General features: G+C 37.7%; 1 protein-coding gene across 1 annotated transcript in view; it reads left to right on the top strand.

The window, feature by feature from the left end:
- AMMECR1 (AMMECR nuclear protein 1) overlaps positions 1–25,391 on the top strand; it is a 107,678-nt gene extending 82,287 nt beyond the window's left edge. The window contains exons 3-6 of the mRNA XM_046673515.1: positions 1,068–1,182; positions 16,772–16,862; positions 18,280–18,376; positions 21,018–25,391. Coding sequence (XP_046529471.1) covers positions 1,068–1,182; positions 16,772–16,862; positions 18,280–18,376; positions 21,018–21,132 — 418 coding nt within the window. The 3' untranslated portion in view covers positions 21,133–25,391. The remainder of the gene's footprint in view (positions 1–1,067; positions 1,183–16,771; positions 16,863–18,279; positions 18,377–21,017) is intronic.
- The last annotated feature ends 238 nt before the right edge of the window (positions 25,392–25,629 follow it).

Genomic DNA, 25,629 nt, shown 5'->3' on the forward strand with positions numbered 1-25,629 from the left:
CATGGAACTTTTTTATGACCCAAGCAGTTTGTAGGCTCTAAGTTTGTAACCTCTAAGGATTAATCTGTGAAAGCATTTTCTAAGCCTGGATGCTATACAGGACGTTTGAAGATCGATGGTGCAAATGCCAGCAGTTCCGTTAATATACTGTACGATCAGAGGTGTGTTTGTTTTTCTTGACCAGGAAGTGGTTTCTTTTAAAAGTACAGGGAACACACAGTGCCTCTGTGTGTGTGTGCGTATCTGTGTCTGTGTATCTTCGGTCTATTGTACTGTGGCAGGAAGAATTATGGTCTTTCAGCATTTTTGTCCTTTACAGTGGGGTTTGTCTAGAGTTTGGCACTGTGGTATACTACCCTTGATTGCAGGACCCAATCAGAGTTGAGGTACTCAGAAATCCACTGATGTGATTAATGGTCTCCTAATCATACTTTTATTTCCTAGATTAGCCCTATTTCCTGTAGGTTCACAATTTTTGAGTCATATCTTGAATTTTTCTTTATAGGGGTCCTGAAATCCTTGTATTTTTAGTAATTTGCATGATTATTTTCATTTTCTTTGATTTCTTTTGCTTGAAGAAAATGAAATTTTGATCTTTTTTTTAACTCTGCTGTTCTATGGCAACTTGCCAACCTAGTATGAAGTTTTTTTTTACAACATAATATATATATATATATATTTTTTTTCCACCAGCACTAGATCCAGAAGTCTTCCCACAAGTTTCCACTAATCTGGTTTTTATTCTTCTCAAAAGTGAAATAAAACGTTCTCAGATTCTGCAAGTAACCGGGAAGTAGACTAGGAAACTACTGCACAGGAAATGTAGTTGATCATTCACTCTTTACAGCTGAGTTGATCACAGGATTGGCTAGTAAACACAATGTATTGAATGAAAAAAAATGGCAACTTCTAAAATCTTTGGGGCCTTTGCATACTTTGAAGATTTTCGGCACCTTTGGCACCTGATTTCTTTTTTATCTCTTACCTTTTTCAATTGATTGTCGGCATTTGAAGTTAGGAACTCTCATATCTAGTGATTGCTTTAATATTTGCTTTGTTTTCAACAGTGCCCTTAAAGATAGCCGTTTTCCCCCAATGACAAGGGATGAGCTGCCACGGCTGTTCTGCTCAGTGTCTCTGCTCACTAACTTTGAAGATGTCTGTGATTATTTGGACTGGGAGGTAAGACTATAGAAAATTTTTAAAGAAAAATGAAGGTAACTCATGAGTAATTGTTAAAAATTAGGCCCAGAAATAAACTCTTTCAGCCCATTCTCTATTGTAATGGCGGTGAAGAGTAACATGGATAAATGAACCTCACAGCTGATCAATGAGAGATGAGTGAAGGACGGTTTTTAAAAGGCAAAGTGCCATGTGTTGTTTTAATCCCCAAGCTGAATGTGCTCTTCATTTTTATCTTATGACTTCACCACAGCACCTCATAAAGTCTGTTAATAAGTAGTAAGAAGGACTGATTGGAATTTATTTCTTCTATTTGCATTCCGATGCACTCTGCTATAACCTGCCACCAAGCAGTTACATGGTCAGAGGATACATCTCAGAAACAAGAAACAAAAGAGCTAGGGCAATACACCAGTTCGGGAAATCAGTTTGTGGATAATGACAGGGTGTGGGTTAACTAGAGTTAAATCATGCTAATTCATCTTGACTACCTTAATTTATGCACTTACACTAACAAATGACATCAAGGTTATATCACGGGTATCTCTGCATTGCCATTACCAGAGTAGCCTATATCAATCATATTTTCATTCTTTGGTATGCTGGATTGGGTTTTTAAGGAAGTTCAGATGTTCTCACTGTGATTTTTTTTGGTGGTTGGGAGGAGATAGTTGAGTGCATATCTATGAAATTTTACACACAACCACGCCCACATTACTGAATGCCTACTGTATTCAAGTCAGTTTGCAGTGTACAAAAGTGCTAAGATTTGGTCCCCACCATAAAGCATCACATAGTCTAATAGAGAAAAGAAGTATACACAGAGCATGAAGAAATAAGTGCTATAAGAATGAAACAATGGGAATTCAGTGATACACATAGCACTCTCTTACACACTCTCATAAATACATGACTGTATCATTGTGATATAGCCTGTTTTAGTTGTACTGCCTTTTTAGAATGACTGTCCCCTGTAATTACTGAGATATTTTGCCTTGTGAACAGATCACTGTCTTGATAGCTAATTAGACTTGAATTTTATTTTTGGCTTTGCCGTGATTCCTTGTGAGACTTTGGACAACTTACTCCACTGCCATTCAGCTTTTCCACATATAAAATAAGACATTCATAAAGTTCTTAATCTTCATTTGAAAAAAACCTCTATGATATAAATTATTGTTGTTAGGCCAGAGCTATATTTAAAATTCTTCAGAGAGTTGGATGAAAGAGTTCCTTCTGGGTTTTGTGGTAGGGTTTTTATGGAGCATTATCAGAATATGAAAACATCTTAAGGTTTTTTGTAAAGGAAAACATAAAATTTATTGCTAGTGTTGATCCTAGTAAAGTTTAAATGTGTAAAACCTTTTATAGAATTGAACTTTCCTAATTGATTGTTTTCTATAAGTTTATTGTTCTTATTTGAATTTTTCTTAAGGAGAAGTTAACCAGTATTATGGATATAGTCCCCAGTACTTTATTTTTAAGTAATCCCAAATCGTACCCCTTGCTTATTAACAAATATTACGGTTTGGGTGGTTCTTTCACTGTTTTAAAGCTACTGCTTCCTCTTCTTTAGCTAGAATTTTCTTTCTGCTTTCTGAGTTGCAGCATGCTGTGTGTGTAGTGGTGAGGTGGGAGTGATAACAGGGAAACACCTGAGATCTAGGGGACGCCTGAGCTACAGAAACACTTCTACCCTTCCTTACTTGCAGCCACTCAGTTGGAAGTACAGTCTTGGTGTCCATGTATGTGCACGTGCATGTGTGGCATGTACATGAATGTGTATTGCATAAACGTGTGTACATGTGTTTCGGGGGAAGGAAAAGTGCGAGAATCTAAGTTATTAAATAGGTATGGGTAAGCAGAGAGTACACCATCATCTTCTTTAGCCCTCTTCAAGCACAGTCTACAGCTAAAACTAACCTTGATGTTATTGGGCTTTTGTGTTCATGAGATGTATCAATTTTCTGTTGGGAGAGTGGGAGGTAAATCACTTAAGAATTGGTACTGTGTACTCTTTCAGGGCATATTTATCCTCTCTGGTCACCATCTGCCAGTTTGAATTTCTAGACGATTCTGTATTGCTTCTATTTGATATTGTTTATTTAAAACATTCCTTAAGGGTTAAATACTGGTGTCTATTTAGTGATGCTTCTCTGTTAAAGTAACAACAAAAAATACACACATATGTTTTTGTACTTTTAAAATATAAGCATTTGAAAGTGAACTAGGTACTGCTAGAATGGCTGTGCTAAGAGGAAAAGACTGTCCTTTTCAGTTAGCTCATCATAGTTTAAAGTATTTAGCATAAGAGAAATTTGTTCCCAAAGAATAAGGATGAAAATTACATTTTTAAGTACAAGAATGTGATTTGGGCTTTAAAAAAATGTACCATAGTCAGTGATTGAAAATGGAATGGTATTATTGTGGGAATGATGTTATAAAGGTTATCCTTAATAATTCTGAAAAAGCATTGCTACTTTAAACACAGAATGCCAAAGTAGAATTAAAGATATTTTGTAAAAAGTATATGTCAGTACAATCCCACTCCTAGGTATATACCCAAAAGAAATGAAAACAGATGTTGAAACAAAAACTTGTACACGAATGTTCATAGCACCACTATTCACAGTAGCCAAAAGGTGGAAACAACCCAAATGTCTATCAGCAGATGAATGGATAAACAAAATGTGGCATATACATACAATTGAATATTATTCAGCCATAAAAAGAAATGAAGTACTGATTCAGGCTGTGACATGAATGAACCTTGAAAACATGATGCTAAGTGAAAGAAGCCAGACATAAAAGGCCACATGGTGCATGATTCTATTTATATGAACTGTCCAGAATAGGCAAATCCATAGTGAGAGAGACAGTATATTAGTGGTTGCCAGGGGTTGGGAGCAGGGGGTAAATGAGAAGTGACTGCTTAATGGGTGCAGGGTCTCCATTTTGGGGTGATGAAAAGGTTCTGGAACTGGATTAATGCTGGTTGTACAACACTGTGAATGTACTTGATGCCACTGAATTGTACACTTTAATATGGTTAAAATGGTAAATTTTATGTTATGTGTATTTTATCACAATAAAAAAGGCATATATGCATATGCATACATATGTATTTAAACCTATGGTCCACAATAGCATAGTAATTCTAATTTACTGATGAGGAAAACTTTAAAAATTTAAAAAATATAAAGAAATGCAAGCCATTCGTAATTACACCATTCTGAGATAACCACTGTTAACATTTTGGAATATTTCTTCCAGTTTTTTTCTGTGTCTTTGTATCAATAAATCTGCATTTTATTTATGTAACTGAGATCATATTGAATATACAGTCACTATTAAAAAGAGGATTATGAGGAAGTCTTTGTTTATGGCTTATCTTTGTATATAAGTTAATTAATTGTATCTCAAATTTCCTTTATGAGGAGTCAGTCTATATTATGAAAGTATATGTTTCATTTTGAGAAATTTCGCACTGTCAAATAGGTACAATTTTTCTTCCAGTAATGAAGTAGCCTATTCACCATAAGTATCTAATTTTAACCTGAAATGCAAAGTGCTATATATGTTTATGCTGAAGGGGAAAACAGGAGATGATTACAGAATTTCAATAGAGAATTTTTAAGTCAAAGATTGGTAATGAGTATGTGTTATATAAGCAGAAGCCTCTAACATAGGGCTTTTCTGTTGGAAGTACAGTTTGAGAGTTGACCCCCCCACTGGTGAAGCGTGTTACTGCAGTAAAATTCCTGATTAAAGGGATGAAAATGCCCAGATCAAAGCAGGGAGAGGGCAAAGTCTAGAAGTCCCAAAGCGTAGAGGTAGGTAACTTTGGTAACAAGAGAGACATCCCTGTGGTCATGAGGATGAGGGATGTGACAGGTGGTAATAGCTACCTAATTTTCAAATGATCAGGAAACAAGTGAACTGCCACAGGGCTGGCTACTATCTTACTCTCTTCTTCATCCAAGGTTTTTAACTCAGCCTATTTGGGAACTCTCTTTTGGTAACATGTCTCTAATTTTATAATGGAAGTTAGTAGGAAAGTACAATTTACATCAGACTTTGTTTTCGACGTTAGAATGCTTCTGTTTGATAATGTGAGGAATGTTTGATAAATGGTTTCACAAGTGGATATAATTAATTTCAAGTCAATGTTGAATTGACAGAATAATCAGTAATGCTTCCGTATGTCATATTTCCTCAAAATAGTAATTATAACATTTAAAATGAGTGTCTATAGGTAGCCTCTCAAGGAGGCTGGGTAGTCACAAAAAACAACAAAACCATCCACAAAAAGCTATAAAGACAAATTGAAACAATGGTCCCACCCTTCTGAGAATTGCCAATTATTGCCCACATCATGATTTACTTATTGCCCTGGTGGGTATGAGAAGGATGAAGAGTGAATGATTTGGGGAAAAAAATTCATTACCTGATAAATTGAAATATCTACCTGCAAGGCTAAAATGGTTGTTAAATGAGGAAAATTGCTCCCCCAGGGAGAAATCCGAAGTGATCCGCCTTGTGTTTGAACACAAAAACTTACTACCATTGTTCTGTGTTCTTCAATTGACGACATTCTCTTAATTCTGAATGACAGGATGATTGACAGATAGTGTTTTAGAAAGAAAGAAAAGCTCATGCAGCATGTTGGGGTCCTTTAAAACGATATATAGCCTAGAACTGGTATAGTTACATTATTTGAGAGCCATGTTTCCTTTTAAAGAGCTAAAAGATAGAAAACGAATGACATTACAGTAGCTGGAGTTTGACTCGGTGGGTGATTCTAGGTGTGTCATGTTGTAGCTGCTCATTTTCAGAGTGATATAAATGAATAAGCTTTTTGTTTGTAGAAGAACTTGTATAGCAAGTATACCACCAGTGATCTTGCAGGAGCTCATGTAGCAATTTGCTGACAGAAGTCAAAATATTTTCTAAATTATAGTCAGACATCTTTTATTTCTGTGCTTGAGAGACAACATCATTCTGAAGCCATGAGGAAGAAATATTTTCTGTATTCTAAAGTAGACCATTAAATCATATTTCAATAGATTAATGACATTTTCACAAACCATAAGGCACTTTTTGCTCTATCTAGCTCCCTGGATCACTGATATCTCACCTGTATATACAGCTGTCACTTGGGCAATACATTGTGGTGTGAAGACAGACTGTTCCTTTATAGCACTCAACACTTACATGGAATCAACCCATGCTGGGTGGGGTTGGCCAGCGACATTCTTGTGTGATGCCAAAAATCTGTCCCTGGGCTATAGAGCTAGACACCAAGCCCCTAGTCTCATTCTGTCCCTAAAGTACCAAAACATCTGTCATTGTACGTGAGCTTGTTGAACTCCTGGTACTCAGAGAGCTGCACTTCACTTTAAAAGCAACCTCTAAAACACACCTCTTGAGTGATCACAGCTCCGTTTCTGATGGGTTTGGTTGCAGTTAATAATAGTGCGCTTTGTAACAACCTTTATGAGAGTAAACAGATGAGATGAATAAATTGGCTACCATCATTTTCTCTCATGTATTTTAGAAGTTCATGTTCTCCTTTATCACCCCCCCTGCCCCTTAGGTTTACGTTTTTATAACTCCTCTTAATGTACCACTGAAAACAGAGTTCCCATTCATACACAGATGGTTAGCATGACTCACAAAGTCACCAAGTGAAATGACTTCTAGTTGTATATGTCCTGTCCACCCCCCCTTAGTGATGGTTCCCCAAGTATGATATATACCATGTTTTGCTTCTCTTCTAACTTAATTCCCACCTTTAAAAAAAAAAAATATATATATATATATGTATGTATGTATGTATGCTTTATATGTCTAGGAAAATGCTTTCACAGTATTTTCTCAGGGACCTTGAGGTTTTTGTATAAGATGTCACTGTCATTATGATAATTTAGTCTTTGTCCTGATGCTCTACTTTTAATGTTTTTTCAAGTGCTGTGGAACATTGGGAAAGGAATGCTTCATGCTTCCTGGCTATCTGGAAAGAATTTGCTGTGAATCAACAATTCAGTGTATCAGAAGCCTAGTGAGGAAGCAAGCTGGTACAAAGTAATGTAACTTCTAGAAGGTGATTTAATGCATAAAAATTTCCATTAGCTATCAGTGTTCTTACTGAAATGGGCTGTGTGGTCCATTCGCAGGCCTCCTCTAGTTACTTCCGGCTTTCCTCCCAGTGCAGTGTTTGGTGGGGGGAAGTTTTCCCGCTGCTTCCTCCAAATCCACAGGCTCTTACAACCCTTGCCCTAGTAGTTCCTCTCTAGTCTACTGTTTCCTGTACATTTTGCCTGTGTGTATCCCCAGCATCTGATAAAAATGAGTACTGAATTTTGAGAATGAGAAGACTTGAGTCCTCTTCCTGACTGCCACTACCCAGTTTAGTGGCCTTTCTGGATCTCCCTTTCCTCACCAAGAAGCTGGAAAGGTCGGACTAGACAATACCTCAAGTCTCTCTGGATGCTGACGGAGTGTAATGCTGTGACTTCCCTTCTCTAAATGGCCTCTGTTTCATTTTACTTCCAGAGAATGAGTCACCACTAGCCATTTAGAAATCATAAGAGGTCCCTAACTTTTAAAATGGCCATTGCCAACTTAAATCTAGGCAACAAAACTAAAAAAGAGTCCAGTTTTTAAAATTATACATTCTAGATTTCTTTCTCACAAAAGAATTCTCTTTAAGAAAAAAAATACTCTATTCTAAACTGTAAATGCCTGTTTTATTACTGTGTCATCCCCTATTTTACGTCAGTATTATATTTGTAAATCTAAATTAAGCAAATACATTAGAGAGTGATTATTCACTTTATGAACAGATATTTTTCTTTGCAGAAGGGCTCACTCTATGGTTTCCTTATTGTCTTTCTCATGACTTTAAGATTAATTCATTTATATAAATTCAACCCATATATATAACTTTTTAGGAACAAATCTCTTTTGTAGACCAAGAGATACCATATTAAGTCAGATACTCAATGTACAGTTCTAACCTGTATAAGATTTTTCTTAGTTTCTTATCAGGCAAACAACATTATTTCATATTGGGTACATTTGCCAATAGGTGTTTCCCCCCACCCTTAGGAAAGCAAACGAATTCACCTCTCTAGATGTTAAGAAAATTTTATGACTTTAGTTTCCTTGTCTGTAAATTCACTCCCTTCTTTATTCCCTTTAAAAAAATTGTAGGAATGCATTTTTCTAACTTTTGATGAAAAGCAGGCTTTTTATCTAAAGGTCACCTGTGTTGCCGAACTTTCCTTGGAAAGCTTCAGGATGTTCAATTTTTAAGGAATGCCCATTATAATTAATCATTACAGAGAATTGGGGTTTTTTCCTTAATTGCACTCTGAGCTGCCACTTGTTCTCTGCAAAACCTTAGAGTAAGAACAGTTTCTTTCATTGCAAATGATATATAAACATGTTTGGCTTCATAGCTTTTCAAAGCACCTCTTCATTAGCCATGCTTTATTTAAAATCTTAACTAATTCTTTAAAACTTCATGGGGGTGGTTATTAGCTAGTTCAGGTATTTTAGAGCTGTGCGTCTGCTGTTAGTTAAAATAAATGTTATCAGATTGTTGTTCAGCAGCCTTTGTGAAATAAATTGGCAGGCTTGTGTTCCTGATAGACAAGATGTCTAAGTCTCCTGCAGGAATCAAAATTGGCACTAATTGCTCCTTTGGTAAGCTCTGCCAAAGCCAAGAATTGGTCCATGGAGACTGAATTCATTTCTAAGCTAAAGGTGACTAATTTGCGGGGATTTTAGAGACGAGCAACACACATGCATTTTGGTCAAGGAGACCTTTGTGGGTTTTTTCACAAAATAACAGAAAAAGAAAAATAACCTCAGCTGAGGTAGATGATGAAGTGGAGTTTTTATAGTAGAATATATTAGAAAGTTACTCATGTCCAAGTGATGGCTTTGCAATCAATTATCCTTTTTGGTTTATTTTTCTAGGATTTCTTCTGCTTCTAAAATCTTCTCACTTAAAGGGGATTTGAAAGCAAGGACAGCTCCAGGAACTGGTCAGATAATGGATAAAAACAGCCTAACAATATATGTAGTCCTTGGTGGCACATCAGTTGGTTCAGGAGAAGATTATTATTATTATTTCTTTTTAATATCATGAAAATATTTTTTGTTTTTTTTACTTGCTCAGTTTCTTTTTTTCTTTTTTATTGAAGTAAGATTGGTTTATAACATTATATAAATTTCAGCTGTACATCGTTATATATTTCAATTTCTGTGTAGATTACATCATATTCATCACCCAAAGACTAATTGTGATTCATCACTGCACACGTGCTTAATCACCCCTTTAGCCCTCCTCCCCTCCCCCTTCCCCTCTGGTAACCACCACTCCAATCTCTGTTTCTATGTGTTTGTTTGTCGTTGTTTTTATCTTCTACTTATGAGTGAGATCATATGGTATTTGACTTTCTCCCTCTGACTTATTTCACTTAGCATAATGCCCTCAAGGTCCATCCATATTGTGACAAATGGCTGGATTTCATCATTTCTTATGGCTGAGTAATATTCCATTGTGTATGTATACCACATTTTCTTTATCCATTCGTCCCTTGATGGGCACCTAGGTTGCTTCCAAGTCTTGACTATTGTGAATAATGCTGTGATGAACATAGGGGTGCATGTATCTTTATGCATTTGTGTTTTCATGTTCTTTGGATAAATACCCAGCAGTGGAATAGCTGGATCATATGGTAGATCTATTCTTAATTTTTTGACGAATCTCCATGCTGTTTTCCATAGTGGCTACACCAGTTTGCACTCCAAGTAGCAGTGTATGAGGGTTCCCTTCTCTCTACATCTTCTCTGATACTTATTGTTTCCTGTCTTATTAATTGTAGCCATTCTGACAGGAGTGAGGTGATATCTCATTGTAGTTTTGATTTGCATTTCCCTGATAGTTAATGATGTTGAACATCTTTTCATGTGCCTGTTAGCCATTTGTATATCTTCTTTGGATAAATGTCTGTTCAGATCTTTTGCCCATTTTTTAATTGGGTTGTTAGTTTTTTTTTGTTGTTGAGATGTATGAGATATTTGTCTATTTTGGATATTAACCGCTTATCAGATATATGGTTTGCAAATATCTTCTCCCAGTTGTTAGGTTGTCTTTTCATCTTGTTGATGGTTTCCTTTGCTGTGCAGAAGCTTTTTAGTTTGCTGTAGTCCCATTTGTTTATTTTTTCTATTGTTTCCCTTGCTCAGTCAGACATGGTACTTGAAAATATGCTGCTAAGACCCATGTTGAAGAGTGTACTGCCTTTGTTTTCTTCTCGAGGTTTAATGGTTCAGGTCTTACATTCAAGTCTTTAATCCATTTTGAGTTGATTTTTGTGCATGGTGTAAGATAATGGTCTACTTTCATTCTTTTCCATATGGCTGTCCAGTTTTTCCAACACCATTTACTGGAGAGACTTTCCTTTCTCCGTTGTATGTTCTTGACTCCTTTGTCAAAAATTAGCTGTCCATAGATATGTGGGTTTATTTCTGGGCTCTCAATTCTGTTCCATTGATCTGTGTGTCTGTTTTTGTGCCAGTACCATGCTGTTTTGGTTACTATAGCTTTGTAGTATATTTTGAAATCAGGGAGTGTGATACCTCCAGCTTTGTTCTTTTTCCTCAGAATTCCTTTGGCTGTTCGGGGTTTTTTGTTGTTCCGTATAAATTTTAGGATTCTTTGTTCTTTTTCTGTGAAAAATGTTGTTGGAACTTTGATGGGGATTGCATTGAATCTATAGATTGCTTTAGGAAGTATGGACATTTTAACTATGTCAATTCTCCCAATCTAAGAGCACGTAATATGTTTCCATTTCTTTGTGTCTTCTTTGATTCCTTTCAACAGTGTTTTATAGTTTTCAGTGTACTGATCATTCACCTCTGTGGTTAAGTTTAGCTGTGCGCTGTGCCGATCGGGTGTCCGCACTAATTTCGGCATCAATATGCTGACCTCCCGGGAGCAGGGGACCACCAGGTTGCCTAAGGAGGGGTGAACCGGCCCAGGTTGGAAATGGAGCAAGTCAAAACTCCCATGCTGATCAAGAGAAGATTATCTTTTTAAGTCGCTAAGGCAAAAGTTGTCGCTAGGTAGTACTAGGATTACTGGTCATCTTTATTTTCTCCTTTATACTTTTCTAAGGGGATCTTTTTTTTTTGTAATATGCTTGTACTGTTTTAAAAACAGAAAAAAATAATGCATGTTTACAATTTTAAGGGTTACAAAAGTAAAAATTACTGAGTAAAAATAGACCTGAATTGCAGCAATGAGGTTTTTAAAATTTATTATTTGGCCAGATTCTGAAGTATTAGTTGTTAACAATTGTTAAGGGTTAATTGTTACTTAGATGGGCACCTTCAAAACTTCAGACTGACTTCTGAGATTGGTGGGTGTATTGAAGTGATGCAGAATCACAACCTGGAGGATTCAGTGGGCAGATCTGGACAATCTGTAGTCTACATTATTTTATTGGTAGTATCAGGATTGATGGAAGTGATTCATTAGGCTCTCTACAAATTCTCATGAGCCTTTATGTTTAAAATCTCAATTTTTCTTGCCAAAATAAGAATTATTCAGGAGGATAAACTTGGAGTAGACCCAAGTTGGGAGTGTCTTCTTTTATGTTGAATTTACTTTCACCGGGAAAAGGAAGAGTCACTGTCTTCACAAGGCTGAGCTGGAGGTGGGGCAGAAGGTACTGTGGGGCTATGAATGAAAGAGGAGAACGTGCTGCATTCTTTTTTTGTGATTTTAGGAGAAATACCATATATGGTTTTTTCCGCCACAGCATATATAAAATGCCAGACTTGGTCAGACCCATGGACTATCCAATGCAGTGTTTGTTTATGTCCTTGGTACCACAGGCTGTTTTGTGAGTGAGCATGTGTGTCTTCTACGATGCCAGGCTCTAAAGGTTAGGAGGTGTGCCAAACATCCTGAGCTCTTCTCATTAAGAACGGCGTCCTTTCATTCAATTCAGTGCAACTGGCATGTTGAGCTTGGCAGGTCGGTCTTATGTGAATGACCAGTGATTGGCTGCTTTGTTAATTGCAAAGCATATTTTGCCAAATGATATCATCAACAAAGACATGTCAAACGACTTTTGATTCTTTGACCTCCTGATATTTTTTATTTTATTCAATGTGAACCCACTGAAAATCAGTGGAGTGAGCTATGGCCATACTATTACAGGGAAACCCAACATTTGGTTCTGAAAATGGGGAAAAGTGGGACAAACTGCAGCATTTGCTAAAACAGGATGAACCTGAGGAAGTAAATTGGTTTTATTGGCCAGGATGTGATTGGGGCAAATTTAGCTTTGAGGGTCAGGACTGTGGAGATAATTGTGGACCCAAATGGTCCAAGGCTTGCATGGAGCCTACTCAATTTAGCCAGAGAACATTTTATCCTCATGGATGCTTTTAGCCAGATGACTTTTTTTGATGTTTCAGTATGTCCAGATTGTTGGCTTACTGATTAGGCTCACAAGTAAAAGTGAGGCCCTTTTGTAGTACTGCTAGTGGATTATAGGACTAATACTTGCCTTATAGACAGACTAGGGTATATTAAACTTTGACTATGCAATTGTGAGGAGCATAATATGGACCATGTATTATAATGGGGTGGGAGAGGGCACTTTTTTTAATGCTCCTGTGTTGAGAGTCACTGTATTAGAGGATAATAGTTTTAAATGAAGCCACGTTTCTAACAAGGGACCAGATAACAAGGATAAATGAAATCTGCAGACAGTCTAGAAGCTTCATTTTAGCCATTATTTATAATCTATTCTCCTACCAAACCTTTTATTATGTAGCAAAATTGATTAATTTGTGTGTATCTCTTCTCTCTGTGGCCACATGCTCTCTGATAGAGGAGTGAACAAATAGAGAAATGGACAAGAGAGGAAAGAGGATGGAGCCGAGGCCGGGTGGAATTGGGGATGCATAATCTCCAAACTGAATAATCAACTCCAGAATAATCAAGATATATTTTAGGGTCCTAACATTAATCTTGATATTTAATCATTCTGGGCGATGTTAAAAACAAAAGATTGTATAATAGTATTAATAAAAAGCACTTGCTATGAAATGATTCAGAATAAATATGGCTTTCTTTTTAGCATGAAATAGGGATCTACTGAACTGGTCTTAATATTCTCTCAGCACACACAGATACAGCTCTGTTTAATTCCATATCCTCTTATCTATAAGTCCTACATTTAATTTACTACTGTTCGAGTTGATTTATAGCTTTGCTTAGCAAAAGTACAGTCTTGATTAAAAGGATATTATCACAACTGATGGACCTTGAAAGCATTTTTTTCCTCAGACTTTTTAATAATTTTGAGAATGACCTGCAGACTCCCATAAGGCTAGATTTCAGGTCTCTAGTTTTTGCTCACCTGGCTGCACTTCAGGCAGTGGTAGTTAGGGTTATGTGTGGTGCCATAGCTTTCCATACACTACCTCCTTGTCCATCCTTAGAAATGGAGTTACTGCCATAGAGTTTGAGAGCAAGTTTGCTTCAGGGAGTTCCAATTCCCTGGTTAGCTGATCTCTTAGCTAGCCGATAATTGCACCTATAGCCTTTGTCTCTTGGGATGCTGCTGGGCTGAATGATTCTTCAATCTTTCTAAGGGAGGATTTGATTATTATACGTAAGGGTTACATTTGGGAGTTGCAGCTATCACAGATGCCTCCCTCAAACGAAAGAGAATTCGTTTTGGCATTCATTTCAGTGGAGATGACTTAATTTGCAAAGCCAGTGATTTCCACAGGTTGGCCAGATTTGGTCATTCTCCACAGCAGGCCGTTTTCCATTCTACTGTTTTGATTGCACACATGACTATTTGGTGGCGTCTGTGGTTCTGGAAGTAAGGAAAATGCTGTTGCTCAACAGGTGACAAAAGCTATTATGCTTTGATTCTGCTCAGAACATTATTACCATTCTCCTGATTCCACTAGTTGATAAAATGAGTCACTCTGGTTTTGGCTTTATATCTCTGTGGAGTATATTTTTGACTTATCAAATAAGTTATTTCTCACAAAGAATTCACTTTAAAATCACCATACTTACTGTTCAATTTACAGGAGCTTTCAATTGTTCAGAATCGTAGGAACACGAAAAAGAATTAAGAATTGTAAATGTGGTATTAATTCAAAATGGGATAATTTTGATTTTTTTCATATCAAATTTCATGGTGTGGCCTTCTCAAAACACAAAAGTAAATCAATTTTATTCATGAATAATTTTTATTTTGGTCAACGTGTCTATTTAGTTTCATCTTAACATATATATATATATTTCTCTTTATATAAAAGCTTTATTGAGATATTATTCACATACCATACAATTGGTCTTAATCTCTTTTAATTGCTAAATTACTAAGCTTTAAAATCTCTGAAAGTTTTGTTGAAGAACACAAAATGTACTCTTATGGAAAAAAGGATTTATGTGTCTAAATCACCTCCAATTTGCCTAAATCACTTTTTTTCCCCCAATACATAACATAGTTTGTTGGCGCTAGACTGGTTATTAGAGGTTATCTTGTTAATCTAGAATAAAAATCACCTGAGGAGCTGTTCTTTCCCCAAACTCCACTTGCTGAAGCATAAAACCTCGTGAAATTTGGATAAGCTGTGCAGCCCCCATCCCCACCCTGCGCCAGCTAAACAGCCTGATGAAGTCTAACACTCTCATCTCACAGAGAGGCAAACATTCCTCCTCTGACGATTTTGATTAGACACCTCAATAAACACCAAAATTCTTTTCAATTTTAACATGACACATTTTTGATAAATTGAGTTGAAGATGCAAAATTCACTTCAGTGAATGATGGGAGCATAAATTATTTATACTGTATGTTTTTAAAAACAAATTATGAAGGATCTGATATTGTTGAAGGAAGAAATTTCAAAGTCACTGATCAGAAAGTCAGTACACAGAAACTGTCGCAGATTTGTCATTGTCTCAGTACTGTGTCAGGCACTGGGGAGATTAGTAGATGTCCTTTATCCTGGAAAGGGCTGATAGCTAAGCACTCATATTTCTTCTCCGCTGTCCACAGTCATTTCCCACAGGCTATGGGAGGCCTTAGCCTGTTCGTTTTTAAACAGCTGCCCTAATTGCATTTTCAGCAGAAGGAGACTCATAAGAATACTGATATTAAATAGATAGAAGAAACAGCCACAGAGATAGGCTTTAATAAAAAACGTGCTCAGAAGATCTGACAGACTCTAATGGATGGATGTGTAAAGACCTGGGGAAAGAATGAAATAGAATTTCCAGAGGACTTTTTATTCCCTGAAAACTTGGAAAATTTCAGGCTAAGGGCAAAAGAAGTTTTCATGGACCCCTTTTCCTCTTCTAGACCTTTGCATCCATGCCAATGGAAAGAGTAAAGGTCTATGACTTCGCTCACTTGCTCTGAAAAGAAGCCTCTTTCCCGAGTGAAAATGTTTACCTGGCCTGACATCTGCCCTCCAGTGCCTTGGATGACCTTACATTCCACTTGGGAGTCATTGATCTAAAGCAGCCATAGATCTGGGAGAACAGAATGGATTTGTTGTCCTTTTGAAATTTTATTTATATTAATATTTACAAAGAAGTTAAGAACTTTTTGGGATCGTTAGCTCTATACACTATGCTATGTGAGATATGAGGGGAAAGGGCAGATTCCTTTTGATTGGAAGTTAATCAAAGAAAATGTATATTACTTTGTTAAACATTAGCAAGAAATTGCCCACACTTACATAGAAGACTACCGTTTTTAGGGCATCAACAAAAGTTTGTCTTTTTCACATAAAAAAAAGTTGTCTCTTGGTTAATGTATAAGAAACTGTGCAAAAATGCCCTGCCCGAAGTGATTTGAAATCTTTATTGCTCTTAAATTTAGCAGTAGTGTATGAGGGCAAGGATGAAGATAGACAGTGAGGGTTTGCCACTGGTCCACTTTAAGACATAATACATTTTTTTAGAAATGCTATCTGTAATGGGTGATGATGTAGGATCTAGTTGTTGTTGGTTTTTTCAGTCTTATCCATGTTTGCTTATGTACATATAATTCAAAGTTTTAAAGAGGCTAGACAATTTGAGAACGGAGTCAATAGCCCCAGAAATTTCAGAACTTAATCTGAAGTGGTGATGGTACCTGAAAAACAGCATGGTTGTTTGCTGTCTCTTTGAAGTTAGTTCCCTTGGTCTAGTTCCTTATTTTCATGAGCCACAATTTGGGAGTGGGGACAAGATTCTTGCCATCGACTGTCATTCTACACACAGCCCCAGAGTGGTTGTTCTGGTTCGAAACAGAATAGCATAGCCAGGCGCACGTTGGACACATGCAAATCAATGTTTCCAGCCTCCATGGCCATCATAATGGCCTTCGAACCCAAAGTCAATGCTTTGGAAAGAGAAAACTGATATACCCGTCCAAAAACAAGGGGAAAGGAAGAACTGCATTCTCTTGAAAGTTAAATGATAAGTTTTTCTTTCTGTTTCTATGAAGAAGACTGTACTAATAAAACTGCCAATTTCTTTCAGGTGGGTGTACATGGCATTAGAATAGAATTCATCAATGAAAAAGGATCAAAACGCACCGCCACCTACCTACCGGAGGTTGCAAAGGAGCAAGGTCATTGTTGTACTTTATTTCATATGATCTGGTGAAAACTTTAGACAAATATACAATGCAATATCTGACCTTGCAGTTATGTCTGATAATTGATCAATGTCAAATTGTAAGAAATGACTCTTCCATCACTGCCACTGCAATGTCTGTATGAAATCGGTGAATTACTCACACAGAAGTTGAATCTTTGCACAAAAGTTTGACAGCAAAAGCACAGAAAATTATACTTAAAAAAAGCAAAGATTTGTAAAAGTTGGGTTTAATTCTGGGCAATGGTTTGCTGTGAATTTGAAGTGCCATTTTACCATATTCCATTGTGCTCTAGCCTTGTGGCATAAACAAGCCTTTGGTTTGACAGTCAGCCACACAGTTCATTGTCAGTATCAAGTGTTTCATTCTTAGGTGGTTGCCATTACTCATTCTGCTACTATTAAGATTGTAGGTTTCCCATTAAGATTAGGAGCATAGAAAATAAATACACGAAGTATCAGTGTTTTCTCTGCTTGGTCTGCACTTCCTAATCAACAAACGTGTTTCTGTTTTGCAGATATAGCACAAACCTTTATGAACCACCACTGTAACACACAATAATTTTCCACTCTGTAGTATCCTGTCCTTTCTAGCCACTAGTAAATTATAGTTTCCTGTTAGTTAAAATGAATATTTCTTCTTTATATTATTAGCTTGTCTTCTCATCAGAAAGCGTATGCAATTTGGTTTTTTCGTGTTTGTTTTGTAAAAATGTAAATTACATAACAGCAAAATTTAATATCATTAAACCCCCAAACAAGAAAGTTAGTCTTTCAGGCAGCTATCTGAAGATTTATTTGGGTTGCTTTTGAAAATGTCTCCATCCTGTAGTTCCACTGACTTCTTACAGTGTACATATGAGAGAGAGGGCCTTGGATGATAGTTTACCATCCCCTGTCAGGACCATAGAAACACCCTTGAGTGCTGCATACAATGCACTGGATGGACTGCAGAAGACCCCGTGAGGAGCAGTTGTTACCATGACTTAGTGTGGGAGTCGGAAATACTACTGAGTTTGCAAAATGACATTTCGGCTTTTCCCTCCCTTTTAAAGATGTCACTGTTAGAGTACAATGTTTGTAGTTTGTTACCAAGACATAACTGAGCAGTTACTGCCAGCCTCTTAGACTCCTTGCCTTCAAATGTGGTTGCCATAAAGAAGCCAATGTTGTTAGCCATCATGGATAGCTAGAGTTTAAGGTGTGCGGTGGCGTACCTGCTTCTGTACAGGAGGACATCTTAGCTCTTCTGTGTGATTGTTTTTAGGACCAAAGGAGTTGATGGCATTTGGTGACAGTGATAGCTGACCTCTACAAAGTCATTTTGTATTTAACCAAAGGTGCTTGTCGCATGGCCTTGACTGATATTTTATCTGGTCTACTCTCCACAGGATGGGACCATATTCAGACCATAGACTCCTTACTGAGGAAAGGAGGATACAAAGCTCCAATTACTAATGAATTCAGGAAAACCATAAAACTGACCAGGTACAGAAGGCATTTTCTGGTGCCAGGCTAACCAGTACAGTTTGATGTGTATGCTGATAACCCTTTCACGTCTTTGGTCTCTCTAACTGTACTCGCTTCTCTTTCCTGAAACAGAGTGGAAATGAATGGCAGGGCCATACTGAGGGTGGATACAATGGAGCTCTGCTTGGCAGTAAAGCCTGTGTGATGTATGGGCCCGTCCTTCCCATCTTTAGCTCTGTGTGATTATTTGGGCTTTGTATGAGCAAGCTCTCTGAGCCTTTAGACTACGTTATTGAAGAAAGTTACCTGAATTAGCTATTGGCTAGCTTTTAACATTGCTTAGCAGAACCCCAGGATTCTGACAAGCAGTCCTCAAATTTGAATTTAACCTTAGGATTTTGGCAGTGATAGAAGTCTACCATGAAAGCTTGCTGAAAAACACAATTGAGCTAGATTCACAAATGCTAAATAAATTTCTGCATGGGATAATAGGGATACTTATTTAAAAAGGAAAATAACAAACATTTTAGGAAAATGGGTTGCTGTTTCCATTTATTTCAATTCCATAAAATCACATGAATGCCTGTAGTCTAAAAATGGCCCATTCTCAGCTCTGAGGAGTCACAAATTTGAAAATGCCTCCATCTCTGCTTTCCATGAGTTCAGCATGTACAAAAATAATGATTAACATAAAGCAGAATGTGATGGATCATATGAGATCATAAAGTAAGGAAAAAGGAATTCCAGGAGGGGCTGGAGGATAACAGAAAATTTCAAAAAGGTAGATTTGAGGCTGGGCTTAAAGAACAGGCAGAATATTTGACAGGTGGAGAGTGGGGGAGGAAAGGGATTAACTTAAACAGAACTTTGTGAGTCAAGGCATGTAGGTGGTGAAGTCCTGACCACGTTCTGAGGAATGTTCAGTAGTCTGACTTGGCTGGTCTTTCAGTGTACAGAGAGAAGATGGTCATGGGGCTGGCCTGGTGGCACAGTGGTTAAGTTTGCATGTTCCGCTTCAGCAGTCTGGGGTTTGCCAGTTTGGATCCCAGGTGCAGACCTACACACTATTTGTCAAATCGTGTTGTGGCAGGTGTCCCACATTCAAAGTAGAGGAAGATGGGCACGGATGTTTGCTCAGGGCCAGTCTTCCTCAGCAAAAAGAGGACGATTGGCTGCAGGTGTTAGTTCAGGGCTAATCTTCCTCAAAAAAAAAAAAAAAAGGAAGACGATGGTCATTAGAGGAAAATTTTACAGCCCAGAAGCTAGGTTGAGTCACATCATGGAGGGTCTTGAGTTCAAGACTAAGAAGTTTAGGCCTTATTCTATAGGCAATTGGTAACCATTGAAAGTTTTCAAACAAATGGATTTGGGCAAGTGAAAGATTGGAATTGGAAACAGGAAAATGAGTTAGGAGATATTGCTATTATCTAAGAATCTGTGGCAGCAATCCAGAAGAGGTGACATGGGAGCCTTAACAAGAGCTGTGGCAGTGTGGTGGGAAGAAAGAAGGGGACAGGTAAGAAAATATTGTGGAAGAAATGAAAGGAGTTAGTCATCATTCAGAAGTAAGGAAGAGGAACAAGTCAAGACTTTAATCTAGATAGAATGGACCAAGACGATCCTCTTAACCAAGGGAGGGACCACAGGAGGAGAGTCATGTTTGTGCACTGATTCTGGGTATGAATTGCCTCCGGGGATGGATCTGTATAGAAGTGTTCAGTAGGTCACTGAAAATGTACGTGTGTAGAGCTCATGGCCAGAGATGGTGATTTGAGATCATCTGTAAAGAGAACACAGTTGAAGCTATGAGGGTAGGGTTCACTGAGCAGGGACACAGCCTAGGGTCAAAAGAACCAAAGGTGGAAACAGGAAAATCCCACAAGGCAGGGACAGATGTGTAGTCAGAGAGAGAAGGAGCAGTCTGAGAGGCAGGGGAGAACCAAGGGAGTGTGGAATTGTAGAACCCATAGCACAAGAGAGCTTCAAAAGGGGAGTTGTGAGCAGTGTGATAATGGAGAGGTCAAGCATAACAAGAAGGGCCTTCTGAAAGAGCAGTGTCCAGAAGAGTGGAAGTAGGAGCCAGGGAGCACTGGGCTGAGGAGTGGTATGAGGTGAGGGGTGGAAGGTAGAAAGTACACATTACTCTTCTGAGAAGTGTGGCAATGAAAAGAAGGCTAAAGATGGAGAAGAGGGTCTGGGATACCAGGATTAAGAAGTTTTTTGTTGTTACTGTTTTCACTTAATGGCAAGACCTGAGTAGAAGGGTGGACAGAGGGAAAGGAATGGTAAAAGAGGGAGTGATGGAAGATCCCGGAAGAAAAGATAGTCAAGTGAATGAGATGCATACATGATGTAATAGGTTGGCTTTCCCCTGTTCCTTCCTGTTGGAAACCAGGGCTGAGGGGGCAATAAAATTTCTAGAACAATTTGAACAGGGAGTAGTAGAGTCGAAAGAACACTGGACTCAGACTCTGGATTCCTGGGTTCTGATGTCAGCTTTGCTACTTATTTGCTGTGTGACATTAGGCAAGGCACGGCTTCTCTCTGGGCCTCTGTTTCCTGATCTATAAAATTATCTCTGTGGTCCTGTCTAGCTCTGACATTGGCACGTCACATGTTACTTGATGTTAATTTTGTCTCTTCCCTGACTTTTTTCCAGGTACCGTAGTGAAAAGATGACCTTGAGCTATGCTGAATACCTTGCTCATCGCCAGCATCATCATTTCCAAAATGGCATTGGGCATCCCCTTCCGCCATACAACCATTATTCCTGACACTGAGCCGCACAACCAGTCACTGGGCCTCTCTGCAGACCTCTTCCCAGGAGACCCTACCCCTTCTTGGTCTAGCTATCTCTTTTACTGTACCATTTTATGATGATAGTTTCCGTTGCCATGGTGAGGCTTTCGACATCGTCAATTAAGATCATCATGGTAACGGGTAGGAAAATGGCATTTGTTAAGAAGATCCTGTTTTATTATTTTAGGTCATTGATTTTTTTTTTTTGCAGCATATAGAACTTTTGAGGTTTTCTTTCCTTACAATATGACACAGAATTTTGCTTTGCCATCTCAGTCAGGTTTCTGTCTTTCTGTCCTTCTTGCCTTCTTTCTTTCCTCTCTTCCTTCCTTCCTTCTTTCGGCTGTGGATGGAAGAAATTGTTCAGTTTTTAAGGATTTTGTTTAGGTTTTTCTTTAGTTTTCCTCAGTAAGATAGATAATTTTTGATAGGTAAGTTTGGGAGTAATTCATATCAAATTCAGGTATTTGTATAGTATTCTTGAATTTGTCTAAAATTCATTTTGCTATGAGAGCTTAGTATGTGAGTCTTCGCTCCTTAAGTATGTGTTTTTCCCATGGTTAAAATATATGGACTTTAGTTCTAGTATGGAACATTCGAAGCTCCATAATAGGGCTTGTCACAGAGAATGAGAAATCATTTACACCTATTGTGCTGGTTATCACAGGAGAGACTAGACTGCCTCATCACTTTGTAGAACCCACTTGCAAACTGAAACACTGTTTTAAGAAAGTACAAGCTACCTTTCAGATATGTTGCAGAAGTCATTGTGAAGAGCAGCAAGTATCAGGAAGAGAGCAGGTACAGAATTTAGTGCCTTTGAGAAGAATATAATTAAGTGGAATTAAGAAGAGTTAGAAAAAAGGCAATTTAAAGTAATATACTTGTAAAATTTTATTGTTTCTATATGCAAAACAACAGATAAGACAAATTCCTTACTCATAAGTATTTTTATAAGCTGAAAAAATTTATTTTGAGCAAATAACCAAAAAGAGACATCTGTCTATTATATATTAATTTAAATTTGTTAGCTTTAGGTCTCAGTAAGTCATGATTGGCCAGAGACAATTTTAGCTACCATTTAAAGAAATGGTAAAGATAATCTAGTGAAACAAAAGTTCATATATGCCATGATTTCAGATGTTTGTCATGGGGACAATACTGGAGTTTTAGAGATACTATAAAATAGCTTGAATATCTCTCTGCACTACATACTTTGGATAGAAACACACTTACTATGTTGATAAGATGTTATGTTACACCTGAAGAAATGGAGTTGGCATTTAGATATGATATAGTGAGAGCCCCGCTCATTTGCAGGGCCAGTCTTCTCATGATGCATACAAAGAGAACTTCCTGATGTCAATAGGAGGTCCATATGTATATCCCCAGGAAAAATGACAGATGGTTCTGGAGAAAGATCACCTTCATTTTATGGTAGTAAATGTGTGTGTGCGTGTGTGTGTGTATAAATATTTTTTTTCAAACAGGAAACCAATATATCAATTGATGAATATAAGAGTGGTGCAGGATATATAGTCTAAAACTATGAGATGTCACTGAATATCAAAATGGCATAGCTTATACCTATGGTTGCTATGACAAGTGACAGACTGCTAGTTCAGAATCCAAAAATGCTTTTCTAGTTTGTGAGGTAACTGACTGATCCCTTCTGCCGCCATTGTGGCACAGCTAACTGCTTTCGTTTTCCATGAAAGTCCTTCAAAGTCTGTTGGTGTTCCTTCATCCACAGCATCCGTTGTTGAAATAACCATTTTCAGTTGTGATGCCTTAACTAAGAAGCCAATTGTTAGCCTGAAATGCAATCTCAGTAGCCAGTTCCATTGAAGCTAGAGATTAGGCAGAGAAAGCTAGCTGTTGGGCTTTAGAAAGGGATTTTGAGTCCTTTCGTTTCTACTTGGGAGCATTTTGGAGCAGATTAGTCTTTCAGTATAAAAACTTAAGTGGCTACCTGGTGGAAACTTTCTCTTGCCCTTATAGGGAAACTGAGCACAAGCTGAATGATATTGTCTGCTGCAAAAAAAAAAAAAGTAAGAAAACTGAAGAGAGACAAAATAGACCAATATTGATCTGTCTTATCCATCATCTCATCAGTTCAACAGGCTCCTCATCCTGGGTGAGCTCATGGTTAGAAGATTTTTTTAAAGAAAAGATCTATTACATACACATATGTGTGTGTGTATCCATATACCCATACATACGTACATACATACATACATATGTGTGTGTTTATGTATTTAACGGTGCTAATCAATCTTGAGCAGGTCACGTGACTGGTCATGCGGACTCTAAAATCATATCAGATTTTTTAAAATTCTTGATATATGCAGATGTTATACAGATTTTCTTACCAGTGTAATAATGTTATACTGAAGAAATAACCATCCTGCAGGCTTCAGAGGACGAGGTCAGCAATATTTCCCACCATGGCTTGGGGGAAAAGGATAGTTTTGTCTCCTTTTGTATTCAAATTAATGCACAGTGCATTTTTGTCTCTAAGTAGCTGTTGACTAAAAGACTTTGTAGTGTAAAGGGTGTTATACAAACTGTAATGGTGTGCTTCAAACAAACGCTAGACCCTTTCACCGTCGTATATTACAACGTTGTTAAATATGTGGTTTGACTTAACCTTGAACATGTTGAAATATGTAGCATGTGTTTTTAACTCAGACGAAGATTCTAATTGCACAGGTTGTGTTCTCGCCAGTTGTGGTTTATTTGTTCAGAAACACAAATGTGAATTGCACTCTTATCACCAGAATATTGTATGAGTTCAGTGATCTTGAAACAGCTCAGAAGTAATACTTGAACTTCATTTGAGTAGAACAAAGTTTACATAGCCCCCCTTTGTAATGTTAATTAGTCCCATTTATGTTTTCCGCTTTCAAATGCAACTGGGTATTTTTCCTCTTGGAAAATAGTATGTATTTTACTTTGGTATGTAGCAAAAGGCTTCCATTTCTGGAAGGGTTTTCTTGTTCTTGACCAAGGTCAGCCAGGTACCAGATTCTAAAAGAACAATTCCCTACCCCCCCATTAAGTGGCCTTCTGACTGCACGAGAATGTGCTACTGCCCGCTCCAGTCTCCCCCACCCGAGAGGTCGGTGTCATTGCTGGAGGAAGTGCAAGGCTTGCTCTTTCCCCCACCCCACTCAAAGCGGTTAGCAGATTTGCAGTCCAGCGCATCCAGTCCCAATGCCCAGCACACCGGAAGTTTGTATACGGACCTCTTTTCATGTCTTCAAATGTGCAGGAAATTTGAAACTGTCATCTGGAATAGGTTCCATCTCTTATGTGTGTTAGATCAAACCAAAGAAGCCCCCAGCCATGCCCAAATGCTGCTCCAAAAGCCTGCCTTCCAGTCCTTACAAAAACCTTGCAGGATTAAATGTGTTAACTTTTTTATTTTTGTACAGTTTCTAAGTGATTTTTGCTAGTGATGTTAAATTGAATTAAGTTTATTTGAGGGGTGTGAGTACCTCCTCCATTTAAATAAACTGGTGACTTTCCTTTTATTTTTTAAAAGTGGAAACCCGTTGTGTGCCTCTCAATTTAAGGGTTTCTGATTACATTATTCTTCAGACCAGCATTGATCCTTTATATACAAAGATATGTTTTTCTTGTTTTTTATTACTGTTTCAGAAGAAAATAAACCTTTTATTTTGCTCTGGACCCAGTAACTGCGCTGGTACATAGACGCACTGAGAAAACAAACTTTTGTAACCACCTCTGACTGTTTTTGTATATCAAAGTTGATTACTTTTGAAATATTTGGATCTAGTTTCTAAGTTATTTTAGTGTTTTATATGTTCCCCGAAATTACTTTGAATCAGTCACCAGCATAATGAGTTCTTGGTGATGCAATGGTGAGACTTGTAATGAGCAAAAGCTACCTGGAGTAGCTCTTCTTTTCCTTCTTTCTTAGTGACTTGTTTTTTGATTACAGTAAGACATCACAAATTTCCTGAAACCCCTTCAAGTATAACTAGATCCTCCTTCCTTCTACATTTAATTGCTTAATAGTTTGAAGAAACTATTGGAAATGGGCATTTTATATGACATGTATGGCTTTAAAATATTAAAAATGAGCAAAAAGAAAAATGAGAAGGTTTATGTGGGTCTGTAAGGTATGGCTGTGGAAAGATATTGTAGTAGTTTTGACACTATTGTTATTACCTTTAAAATCATTTACCCAATAAAATGTTAAAACTGAGTTACCATTTGTTGTTTCCTTCTTTAACCTGCCTCCTCAGAGGATCTTGGTATCGTGGGTACTTCTTACTAAAACGCTAACAGTTGAAGACTTTGAAATAATATCCTTGGGAACTGATAGTGATTTCTTTCCAAAGTAGCACTTGGGCAACCACGCCCGTCTGCAGCTGCCCCCTACCATGCGACTTGCCCGTGTCATCTTTTTGCCTGGCCCTCAATCCCGGCTCGGTGAGAGAGTC

This window comes from Equus quagga, chromosome 10 (genome assembly GCF_021613505.1).
Source record: "Equus quagga isolate Etosha38 chromosome 10, UCLA_HA_Equagga_1.0, whole genome shotgun sequence".
Lineage (NCBI taxonomy): Eukaryota > Metazoa > Chordata > Mammalia > Perissodactyla > Equidae > Equus > Equus quagga.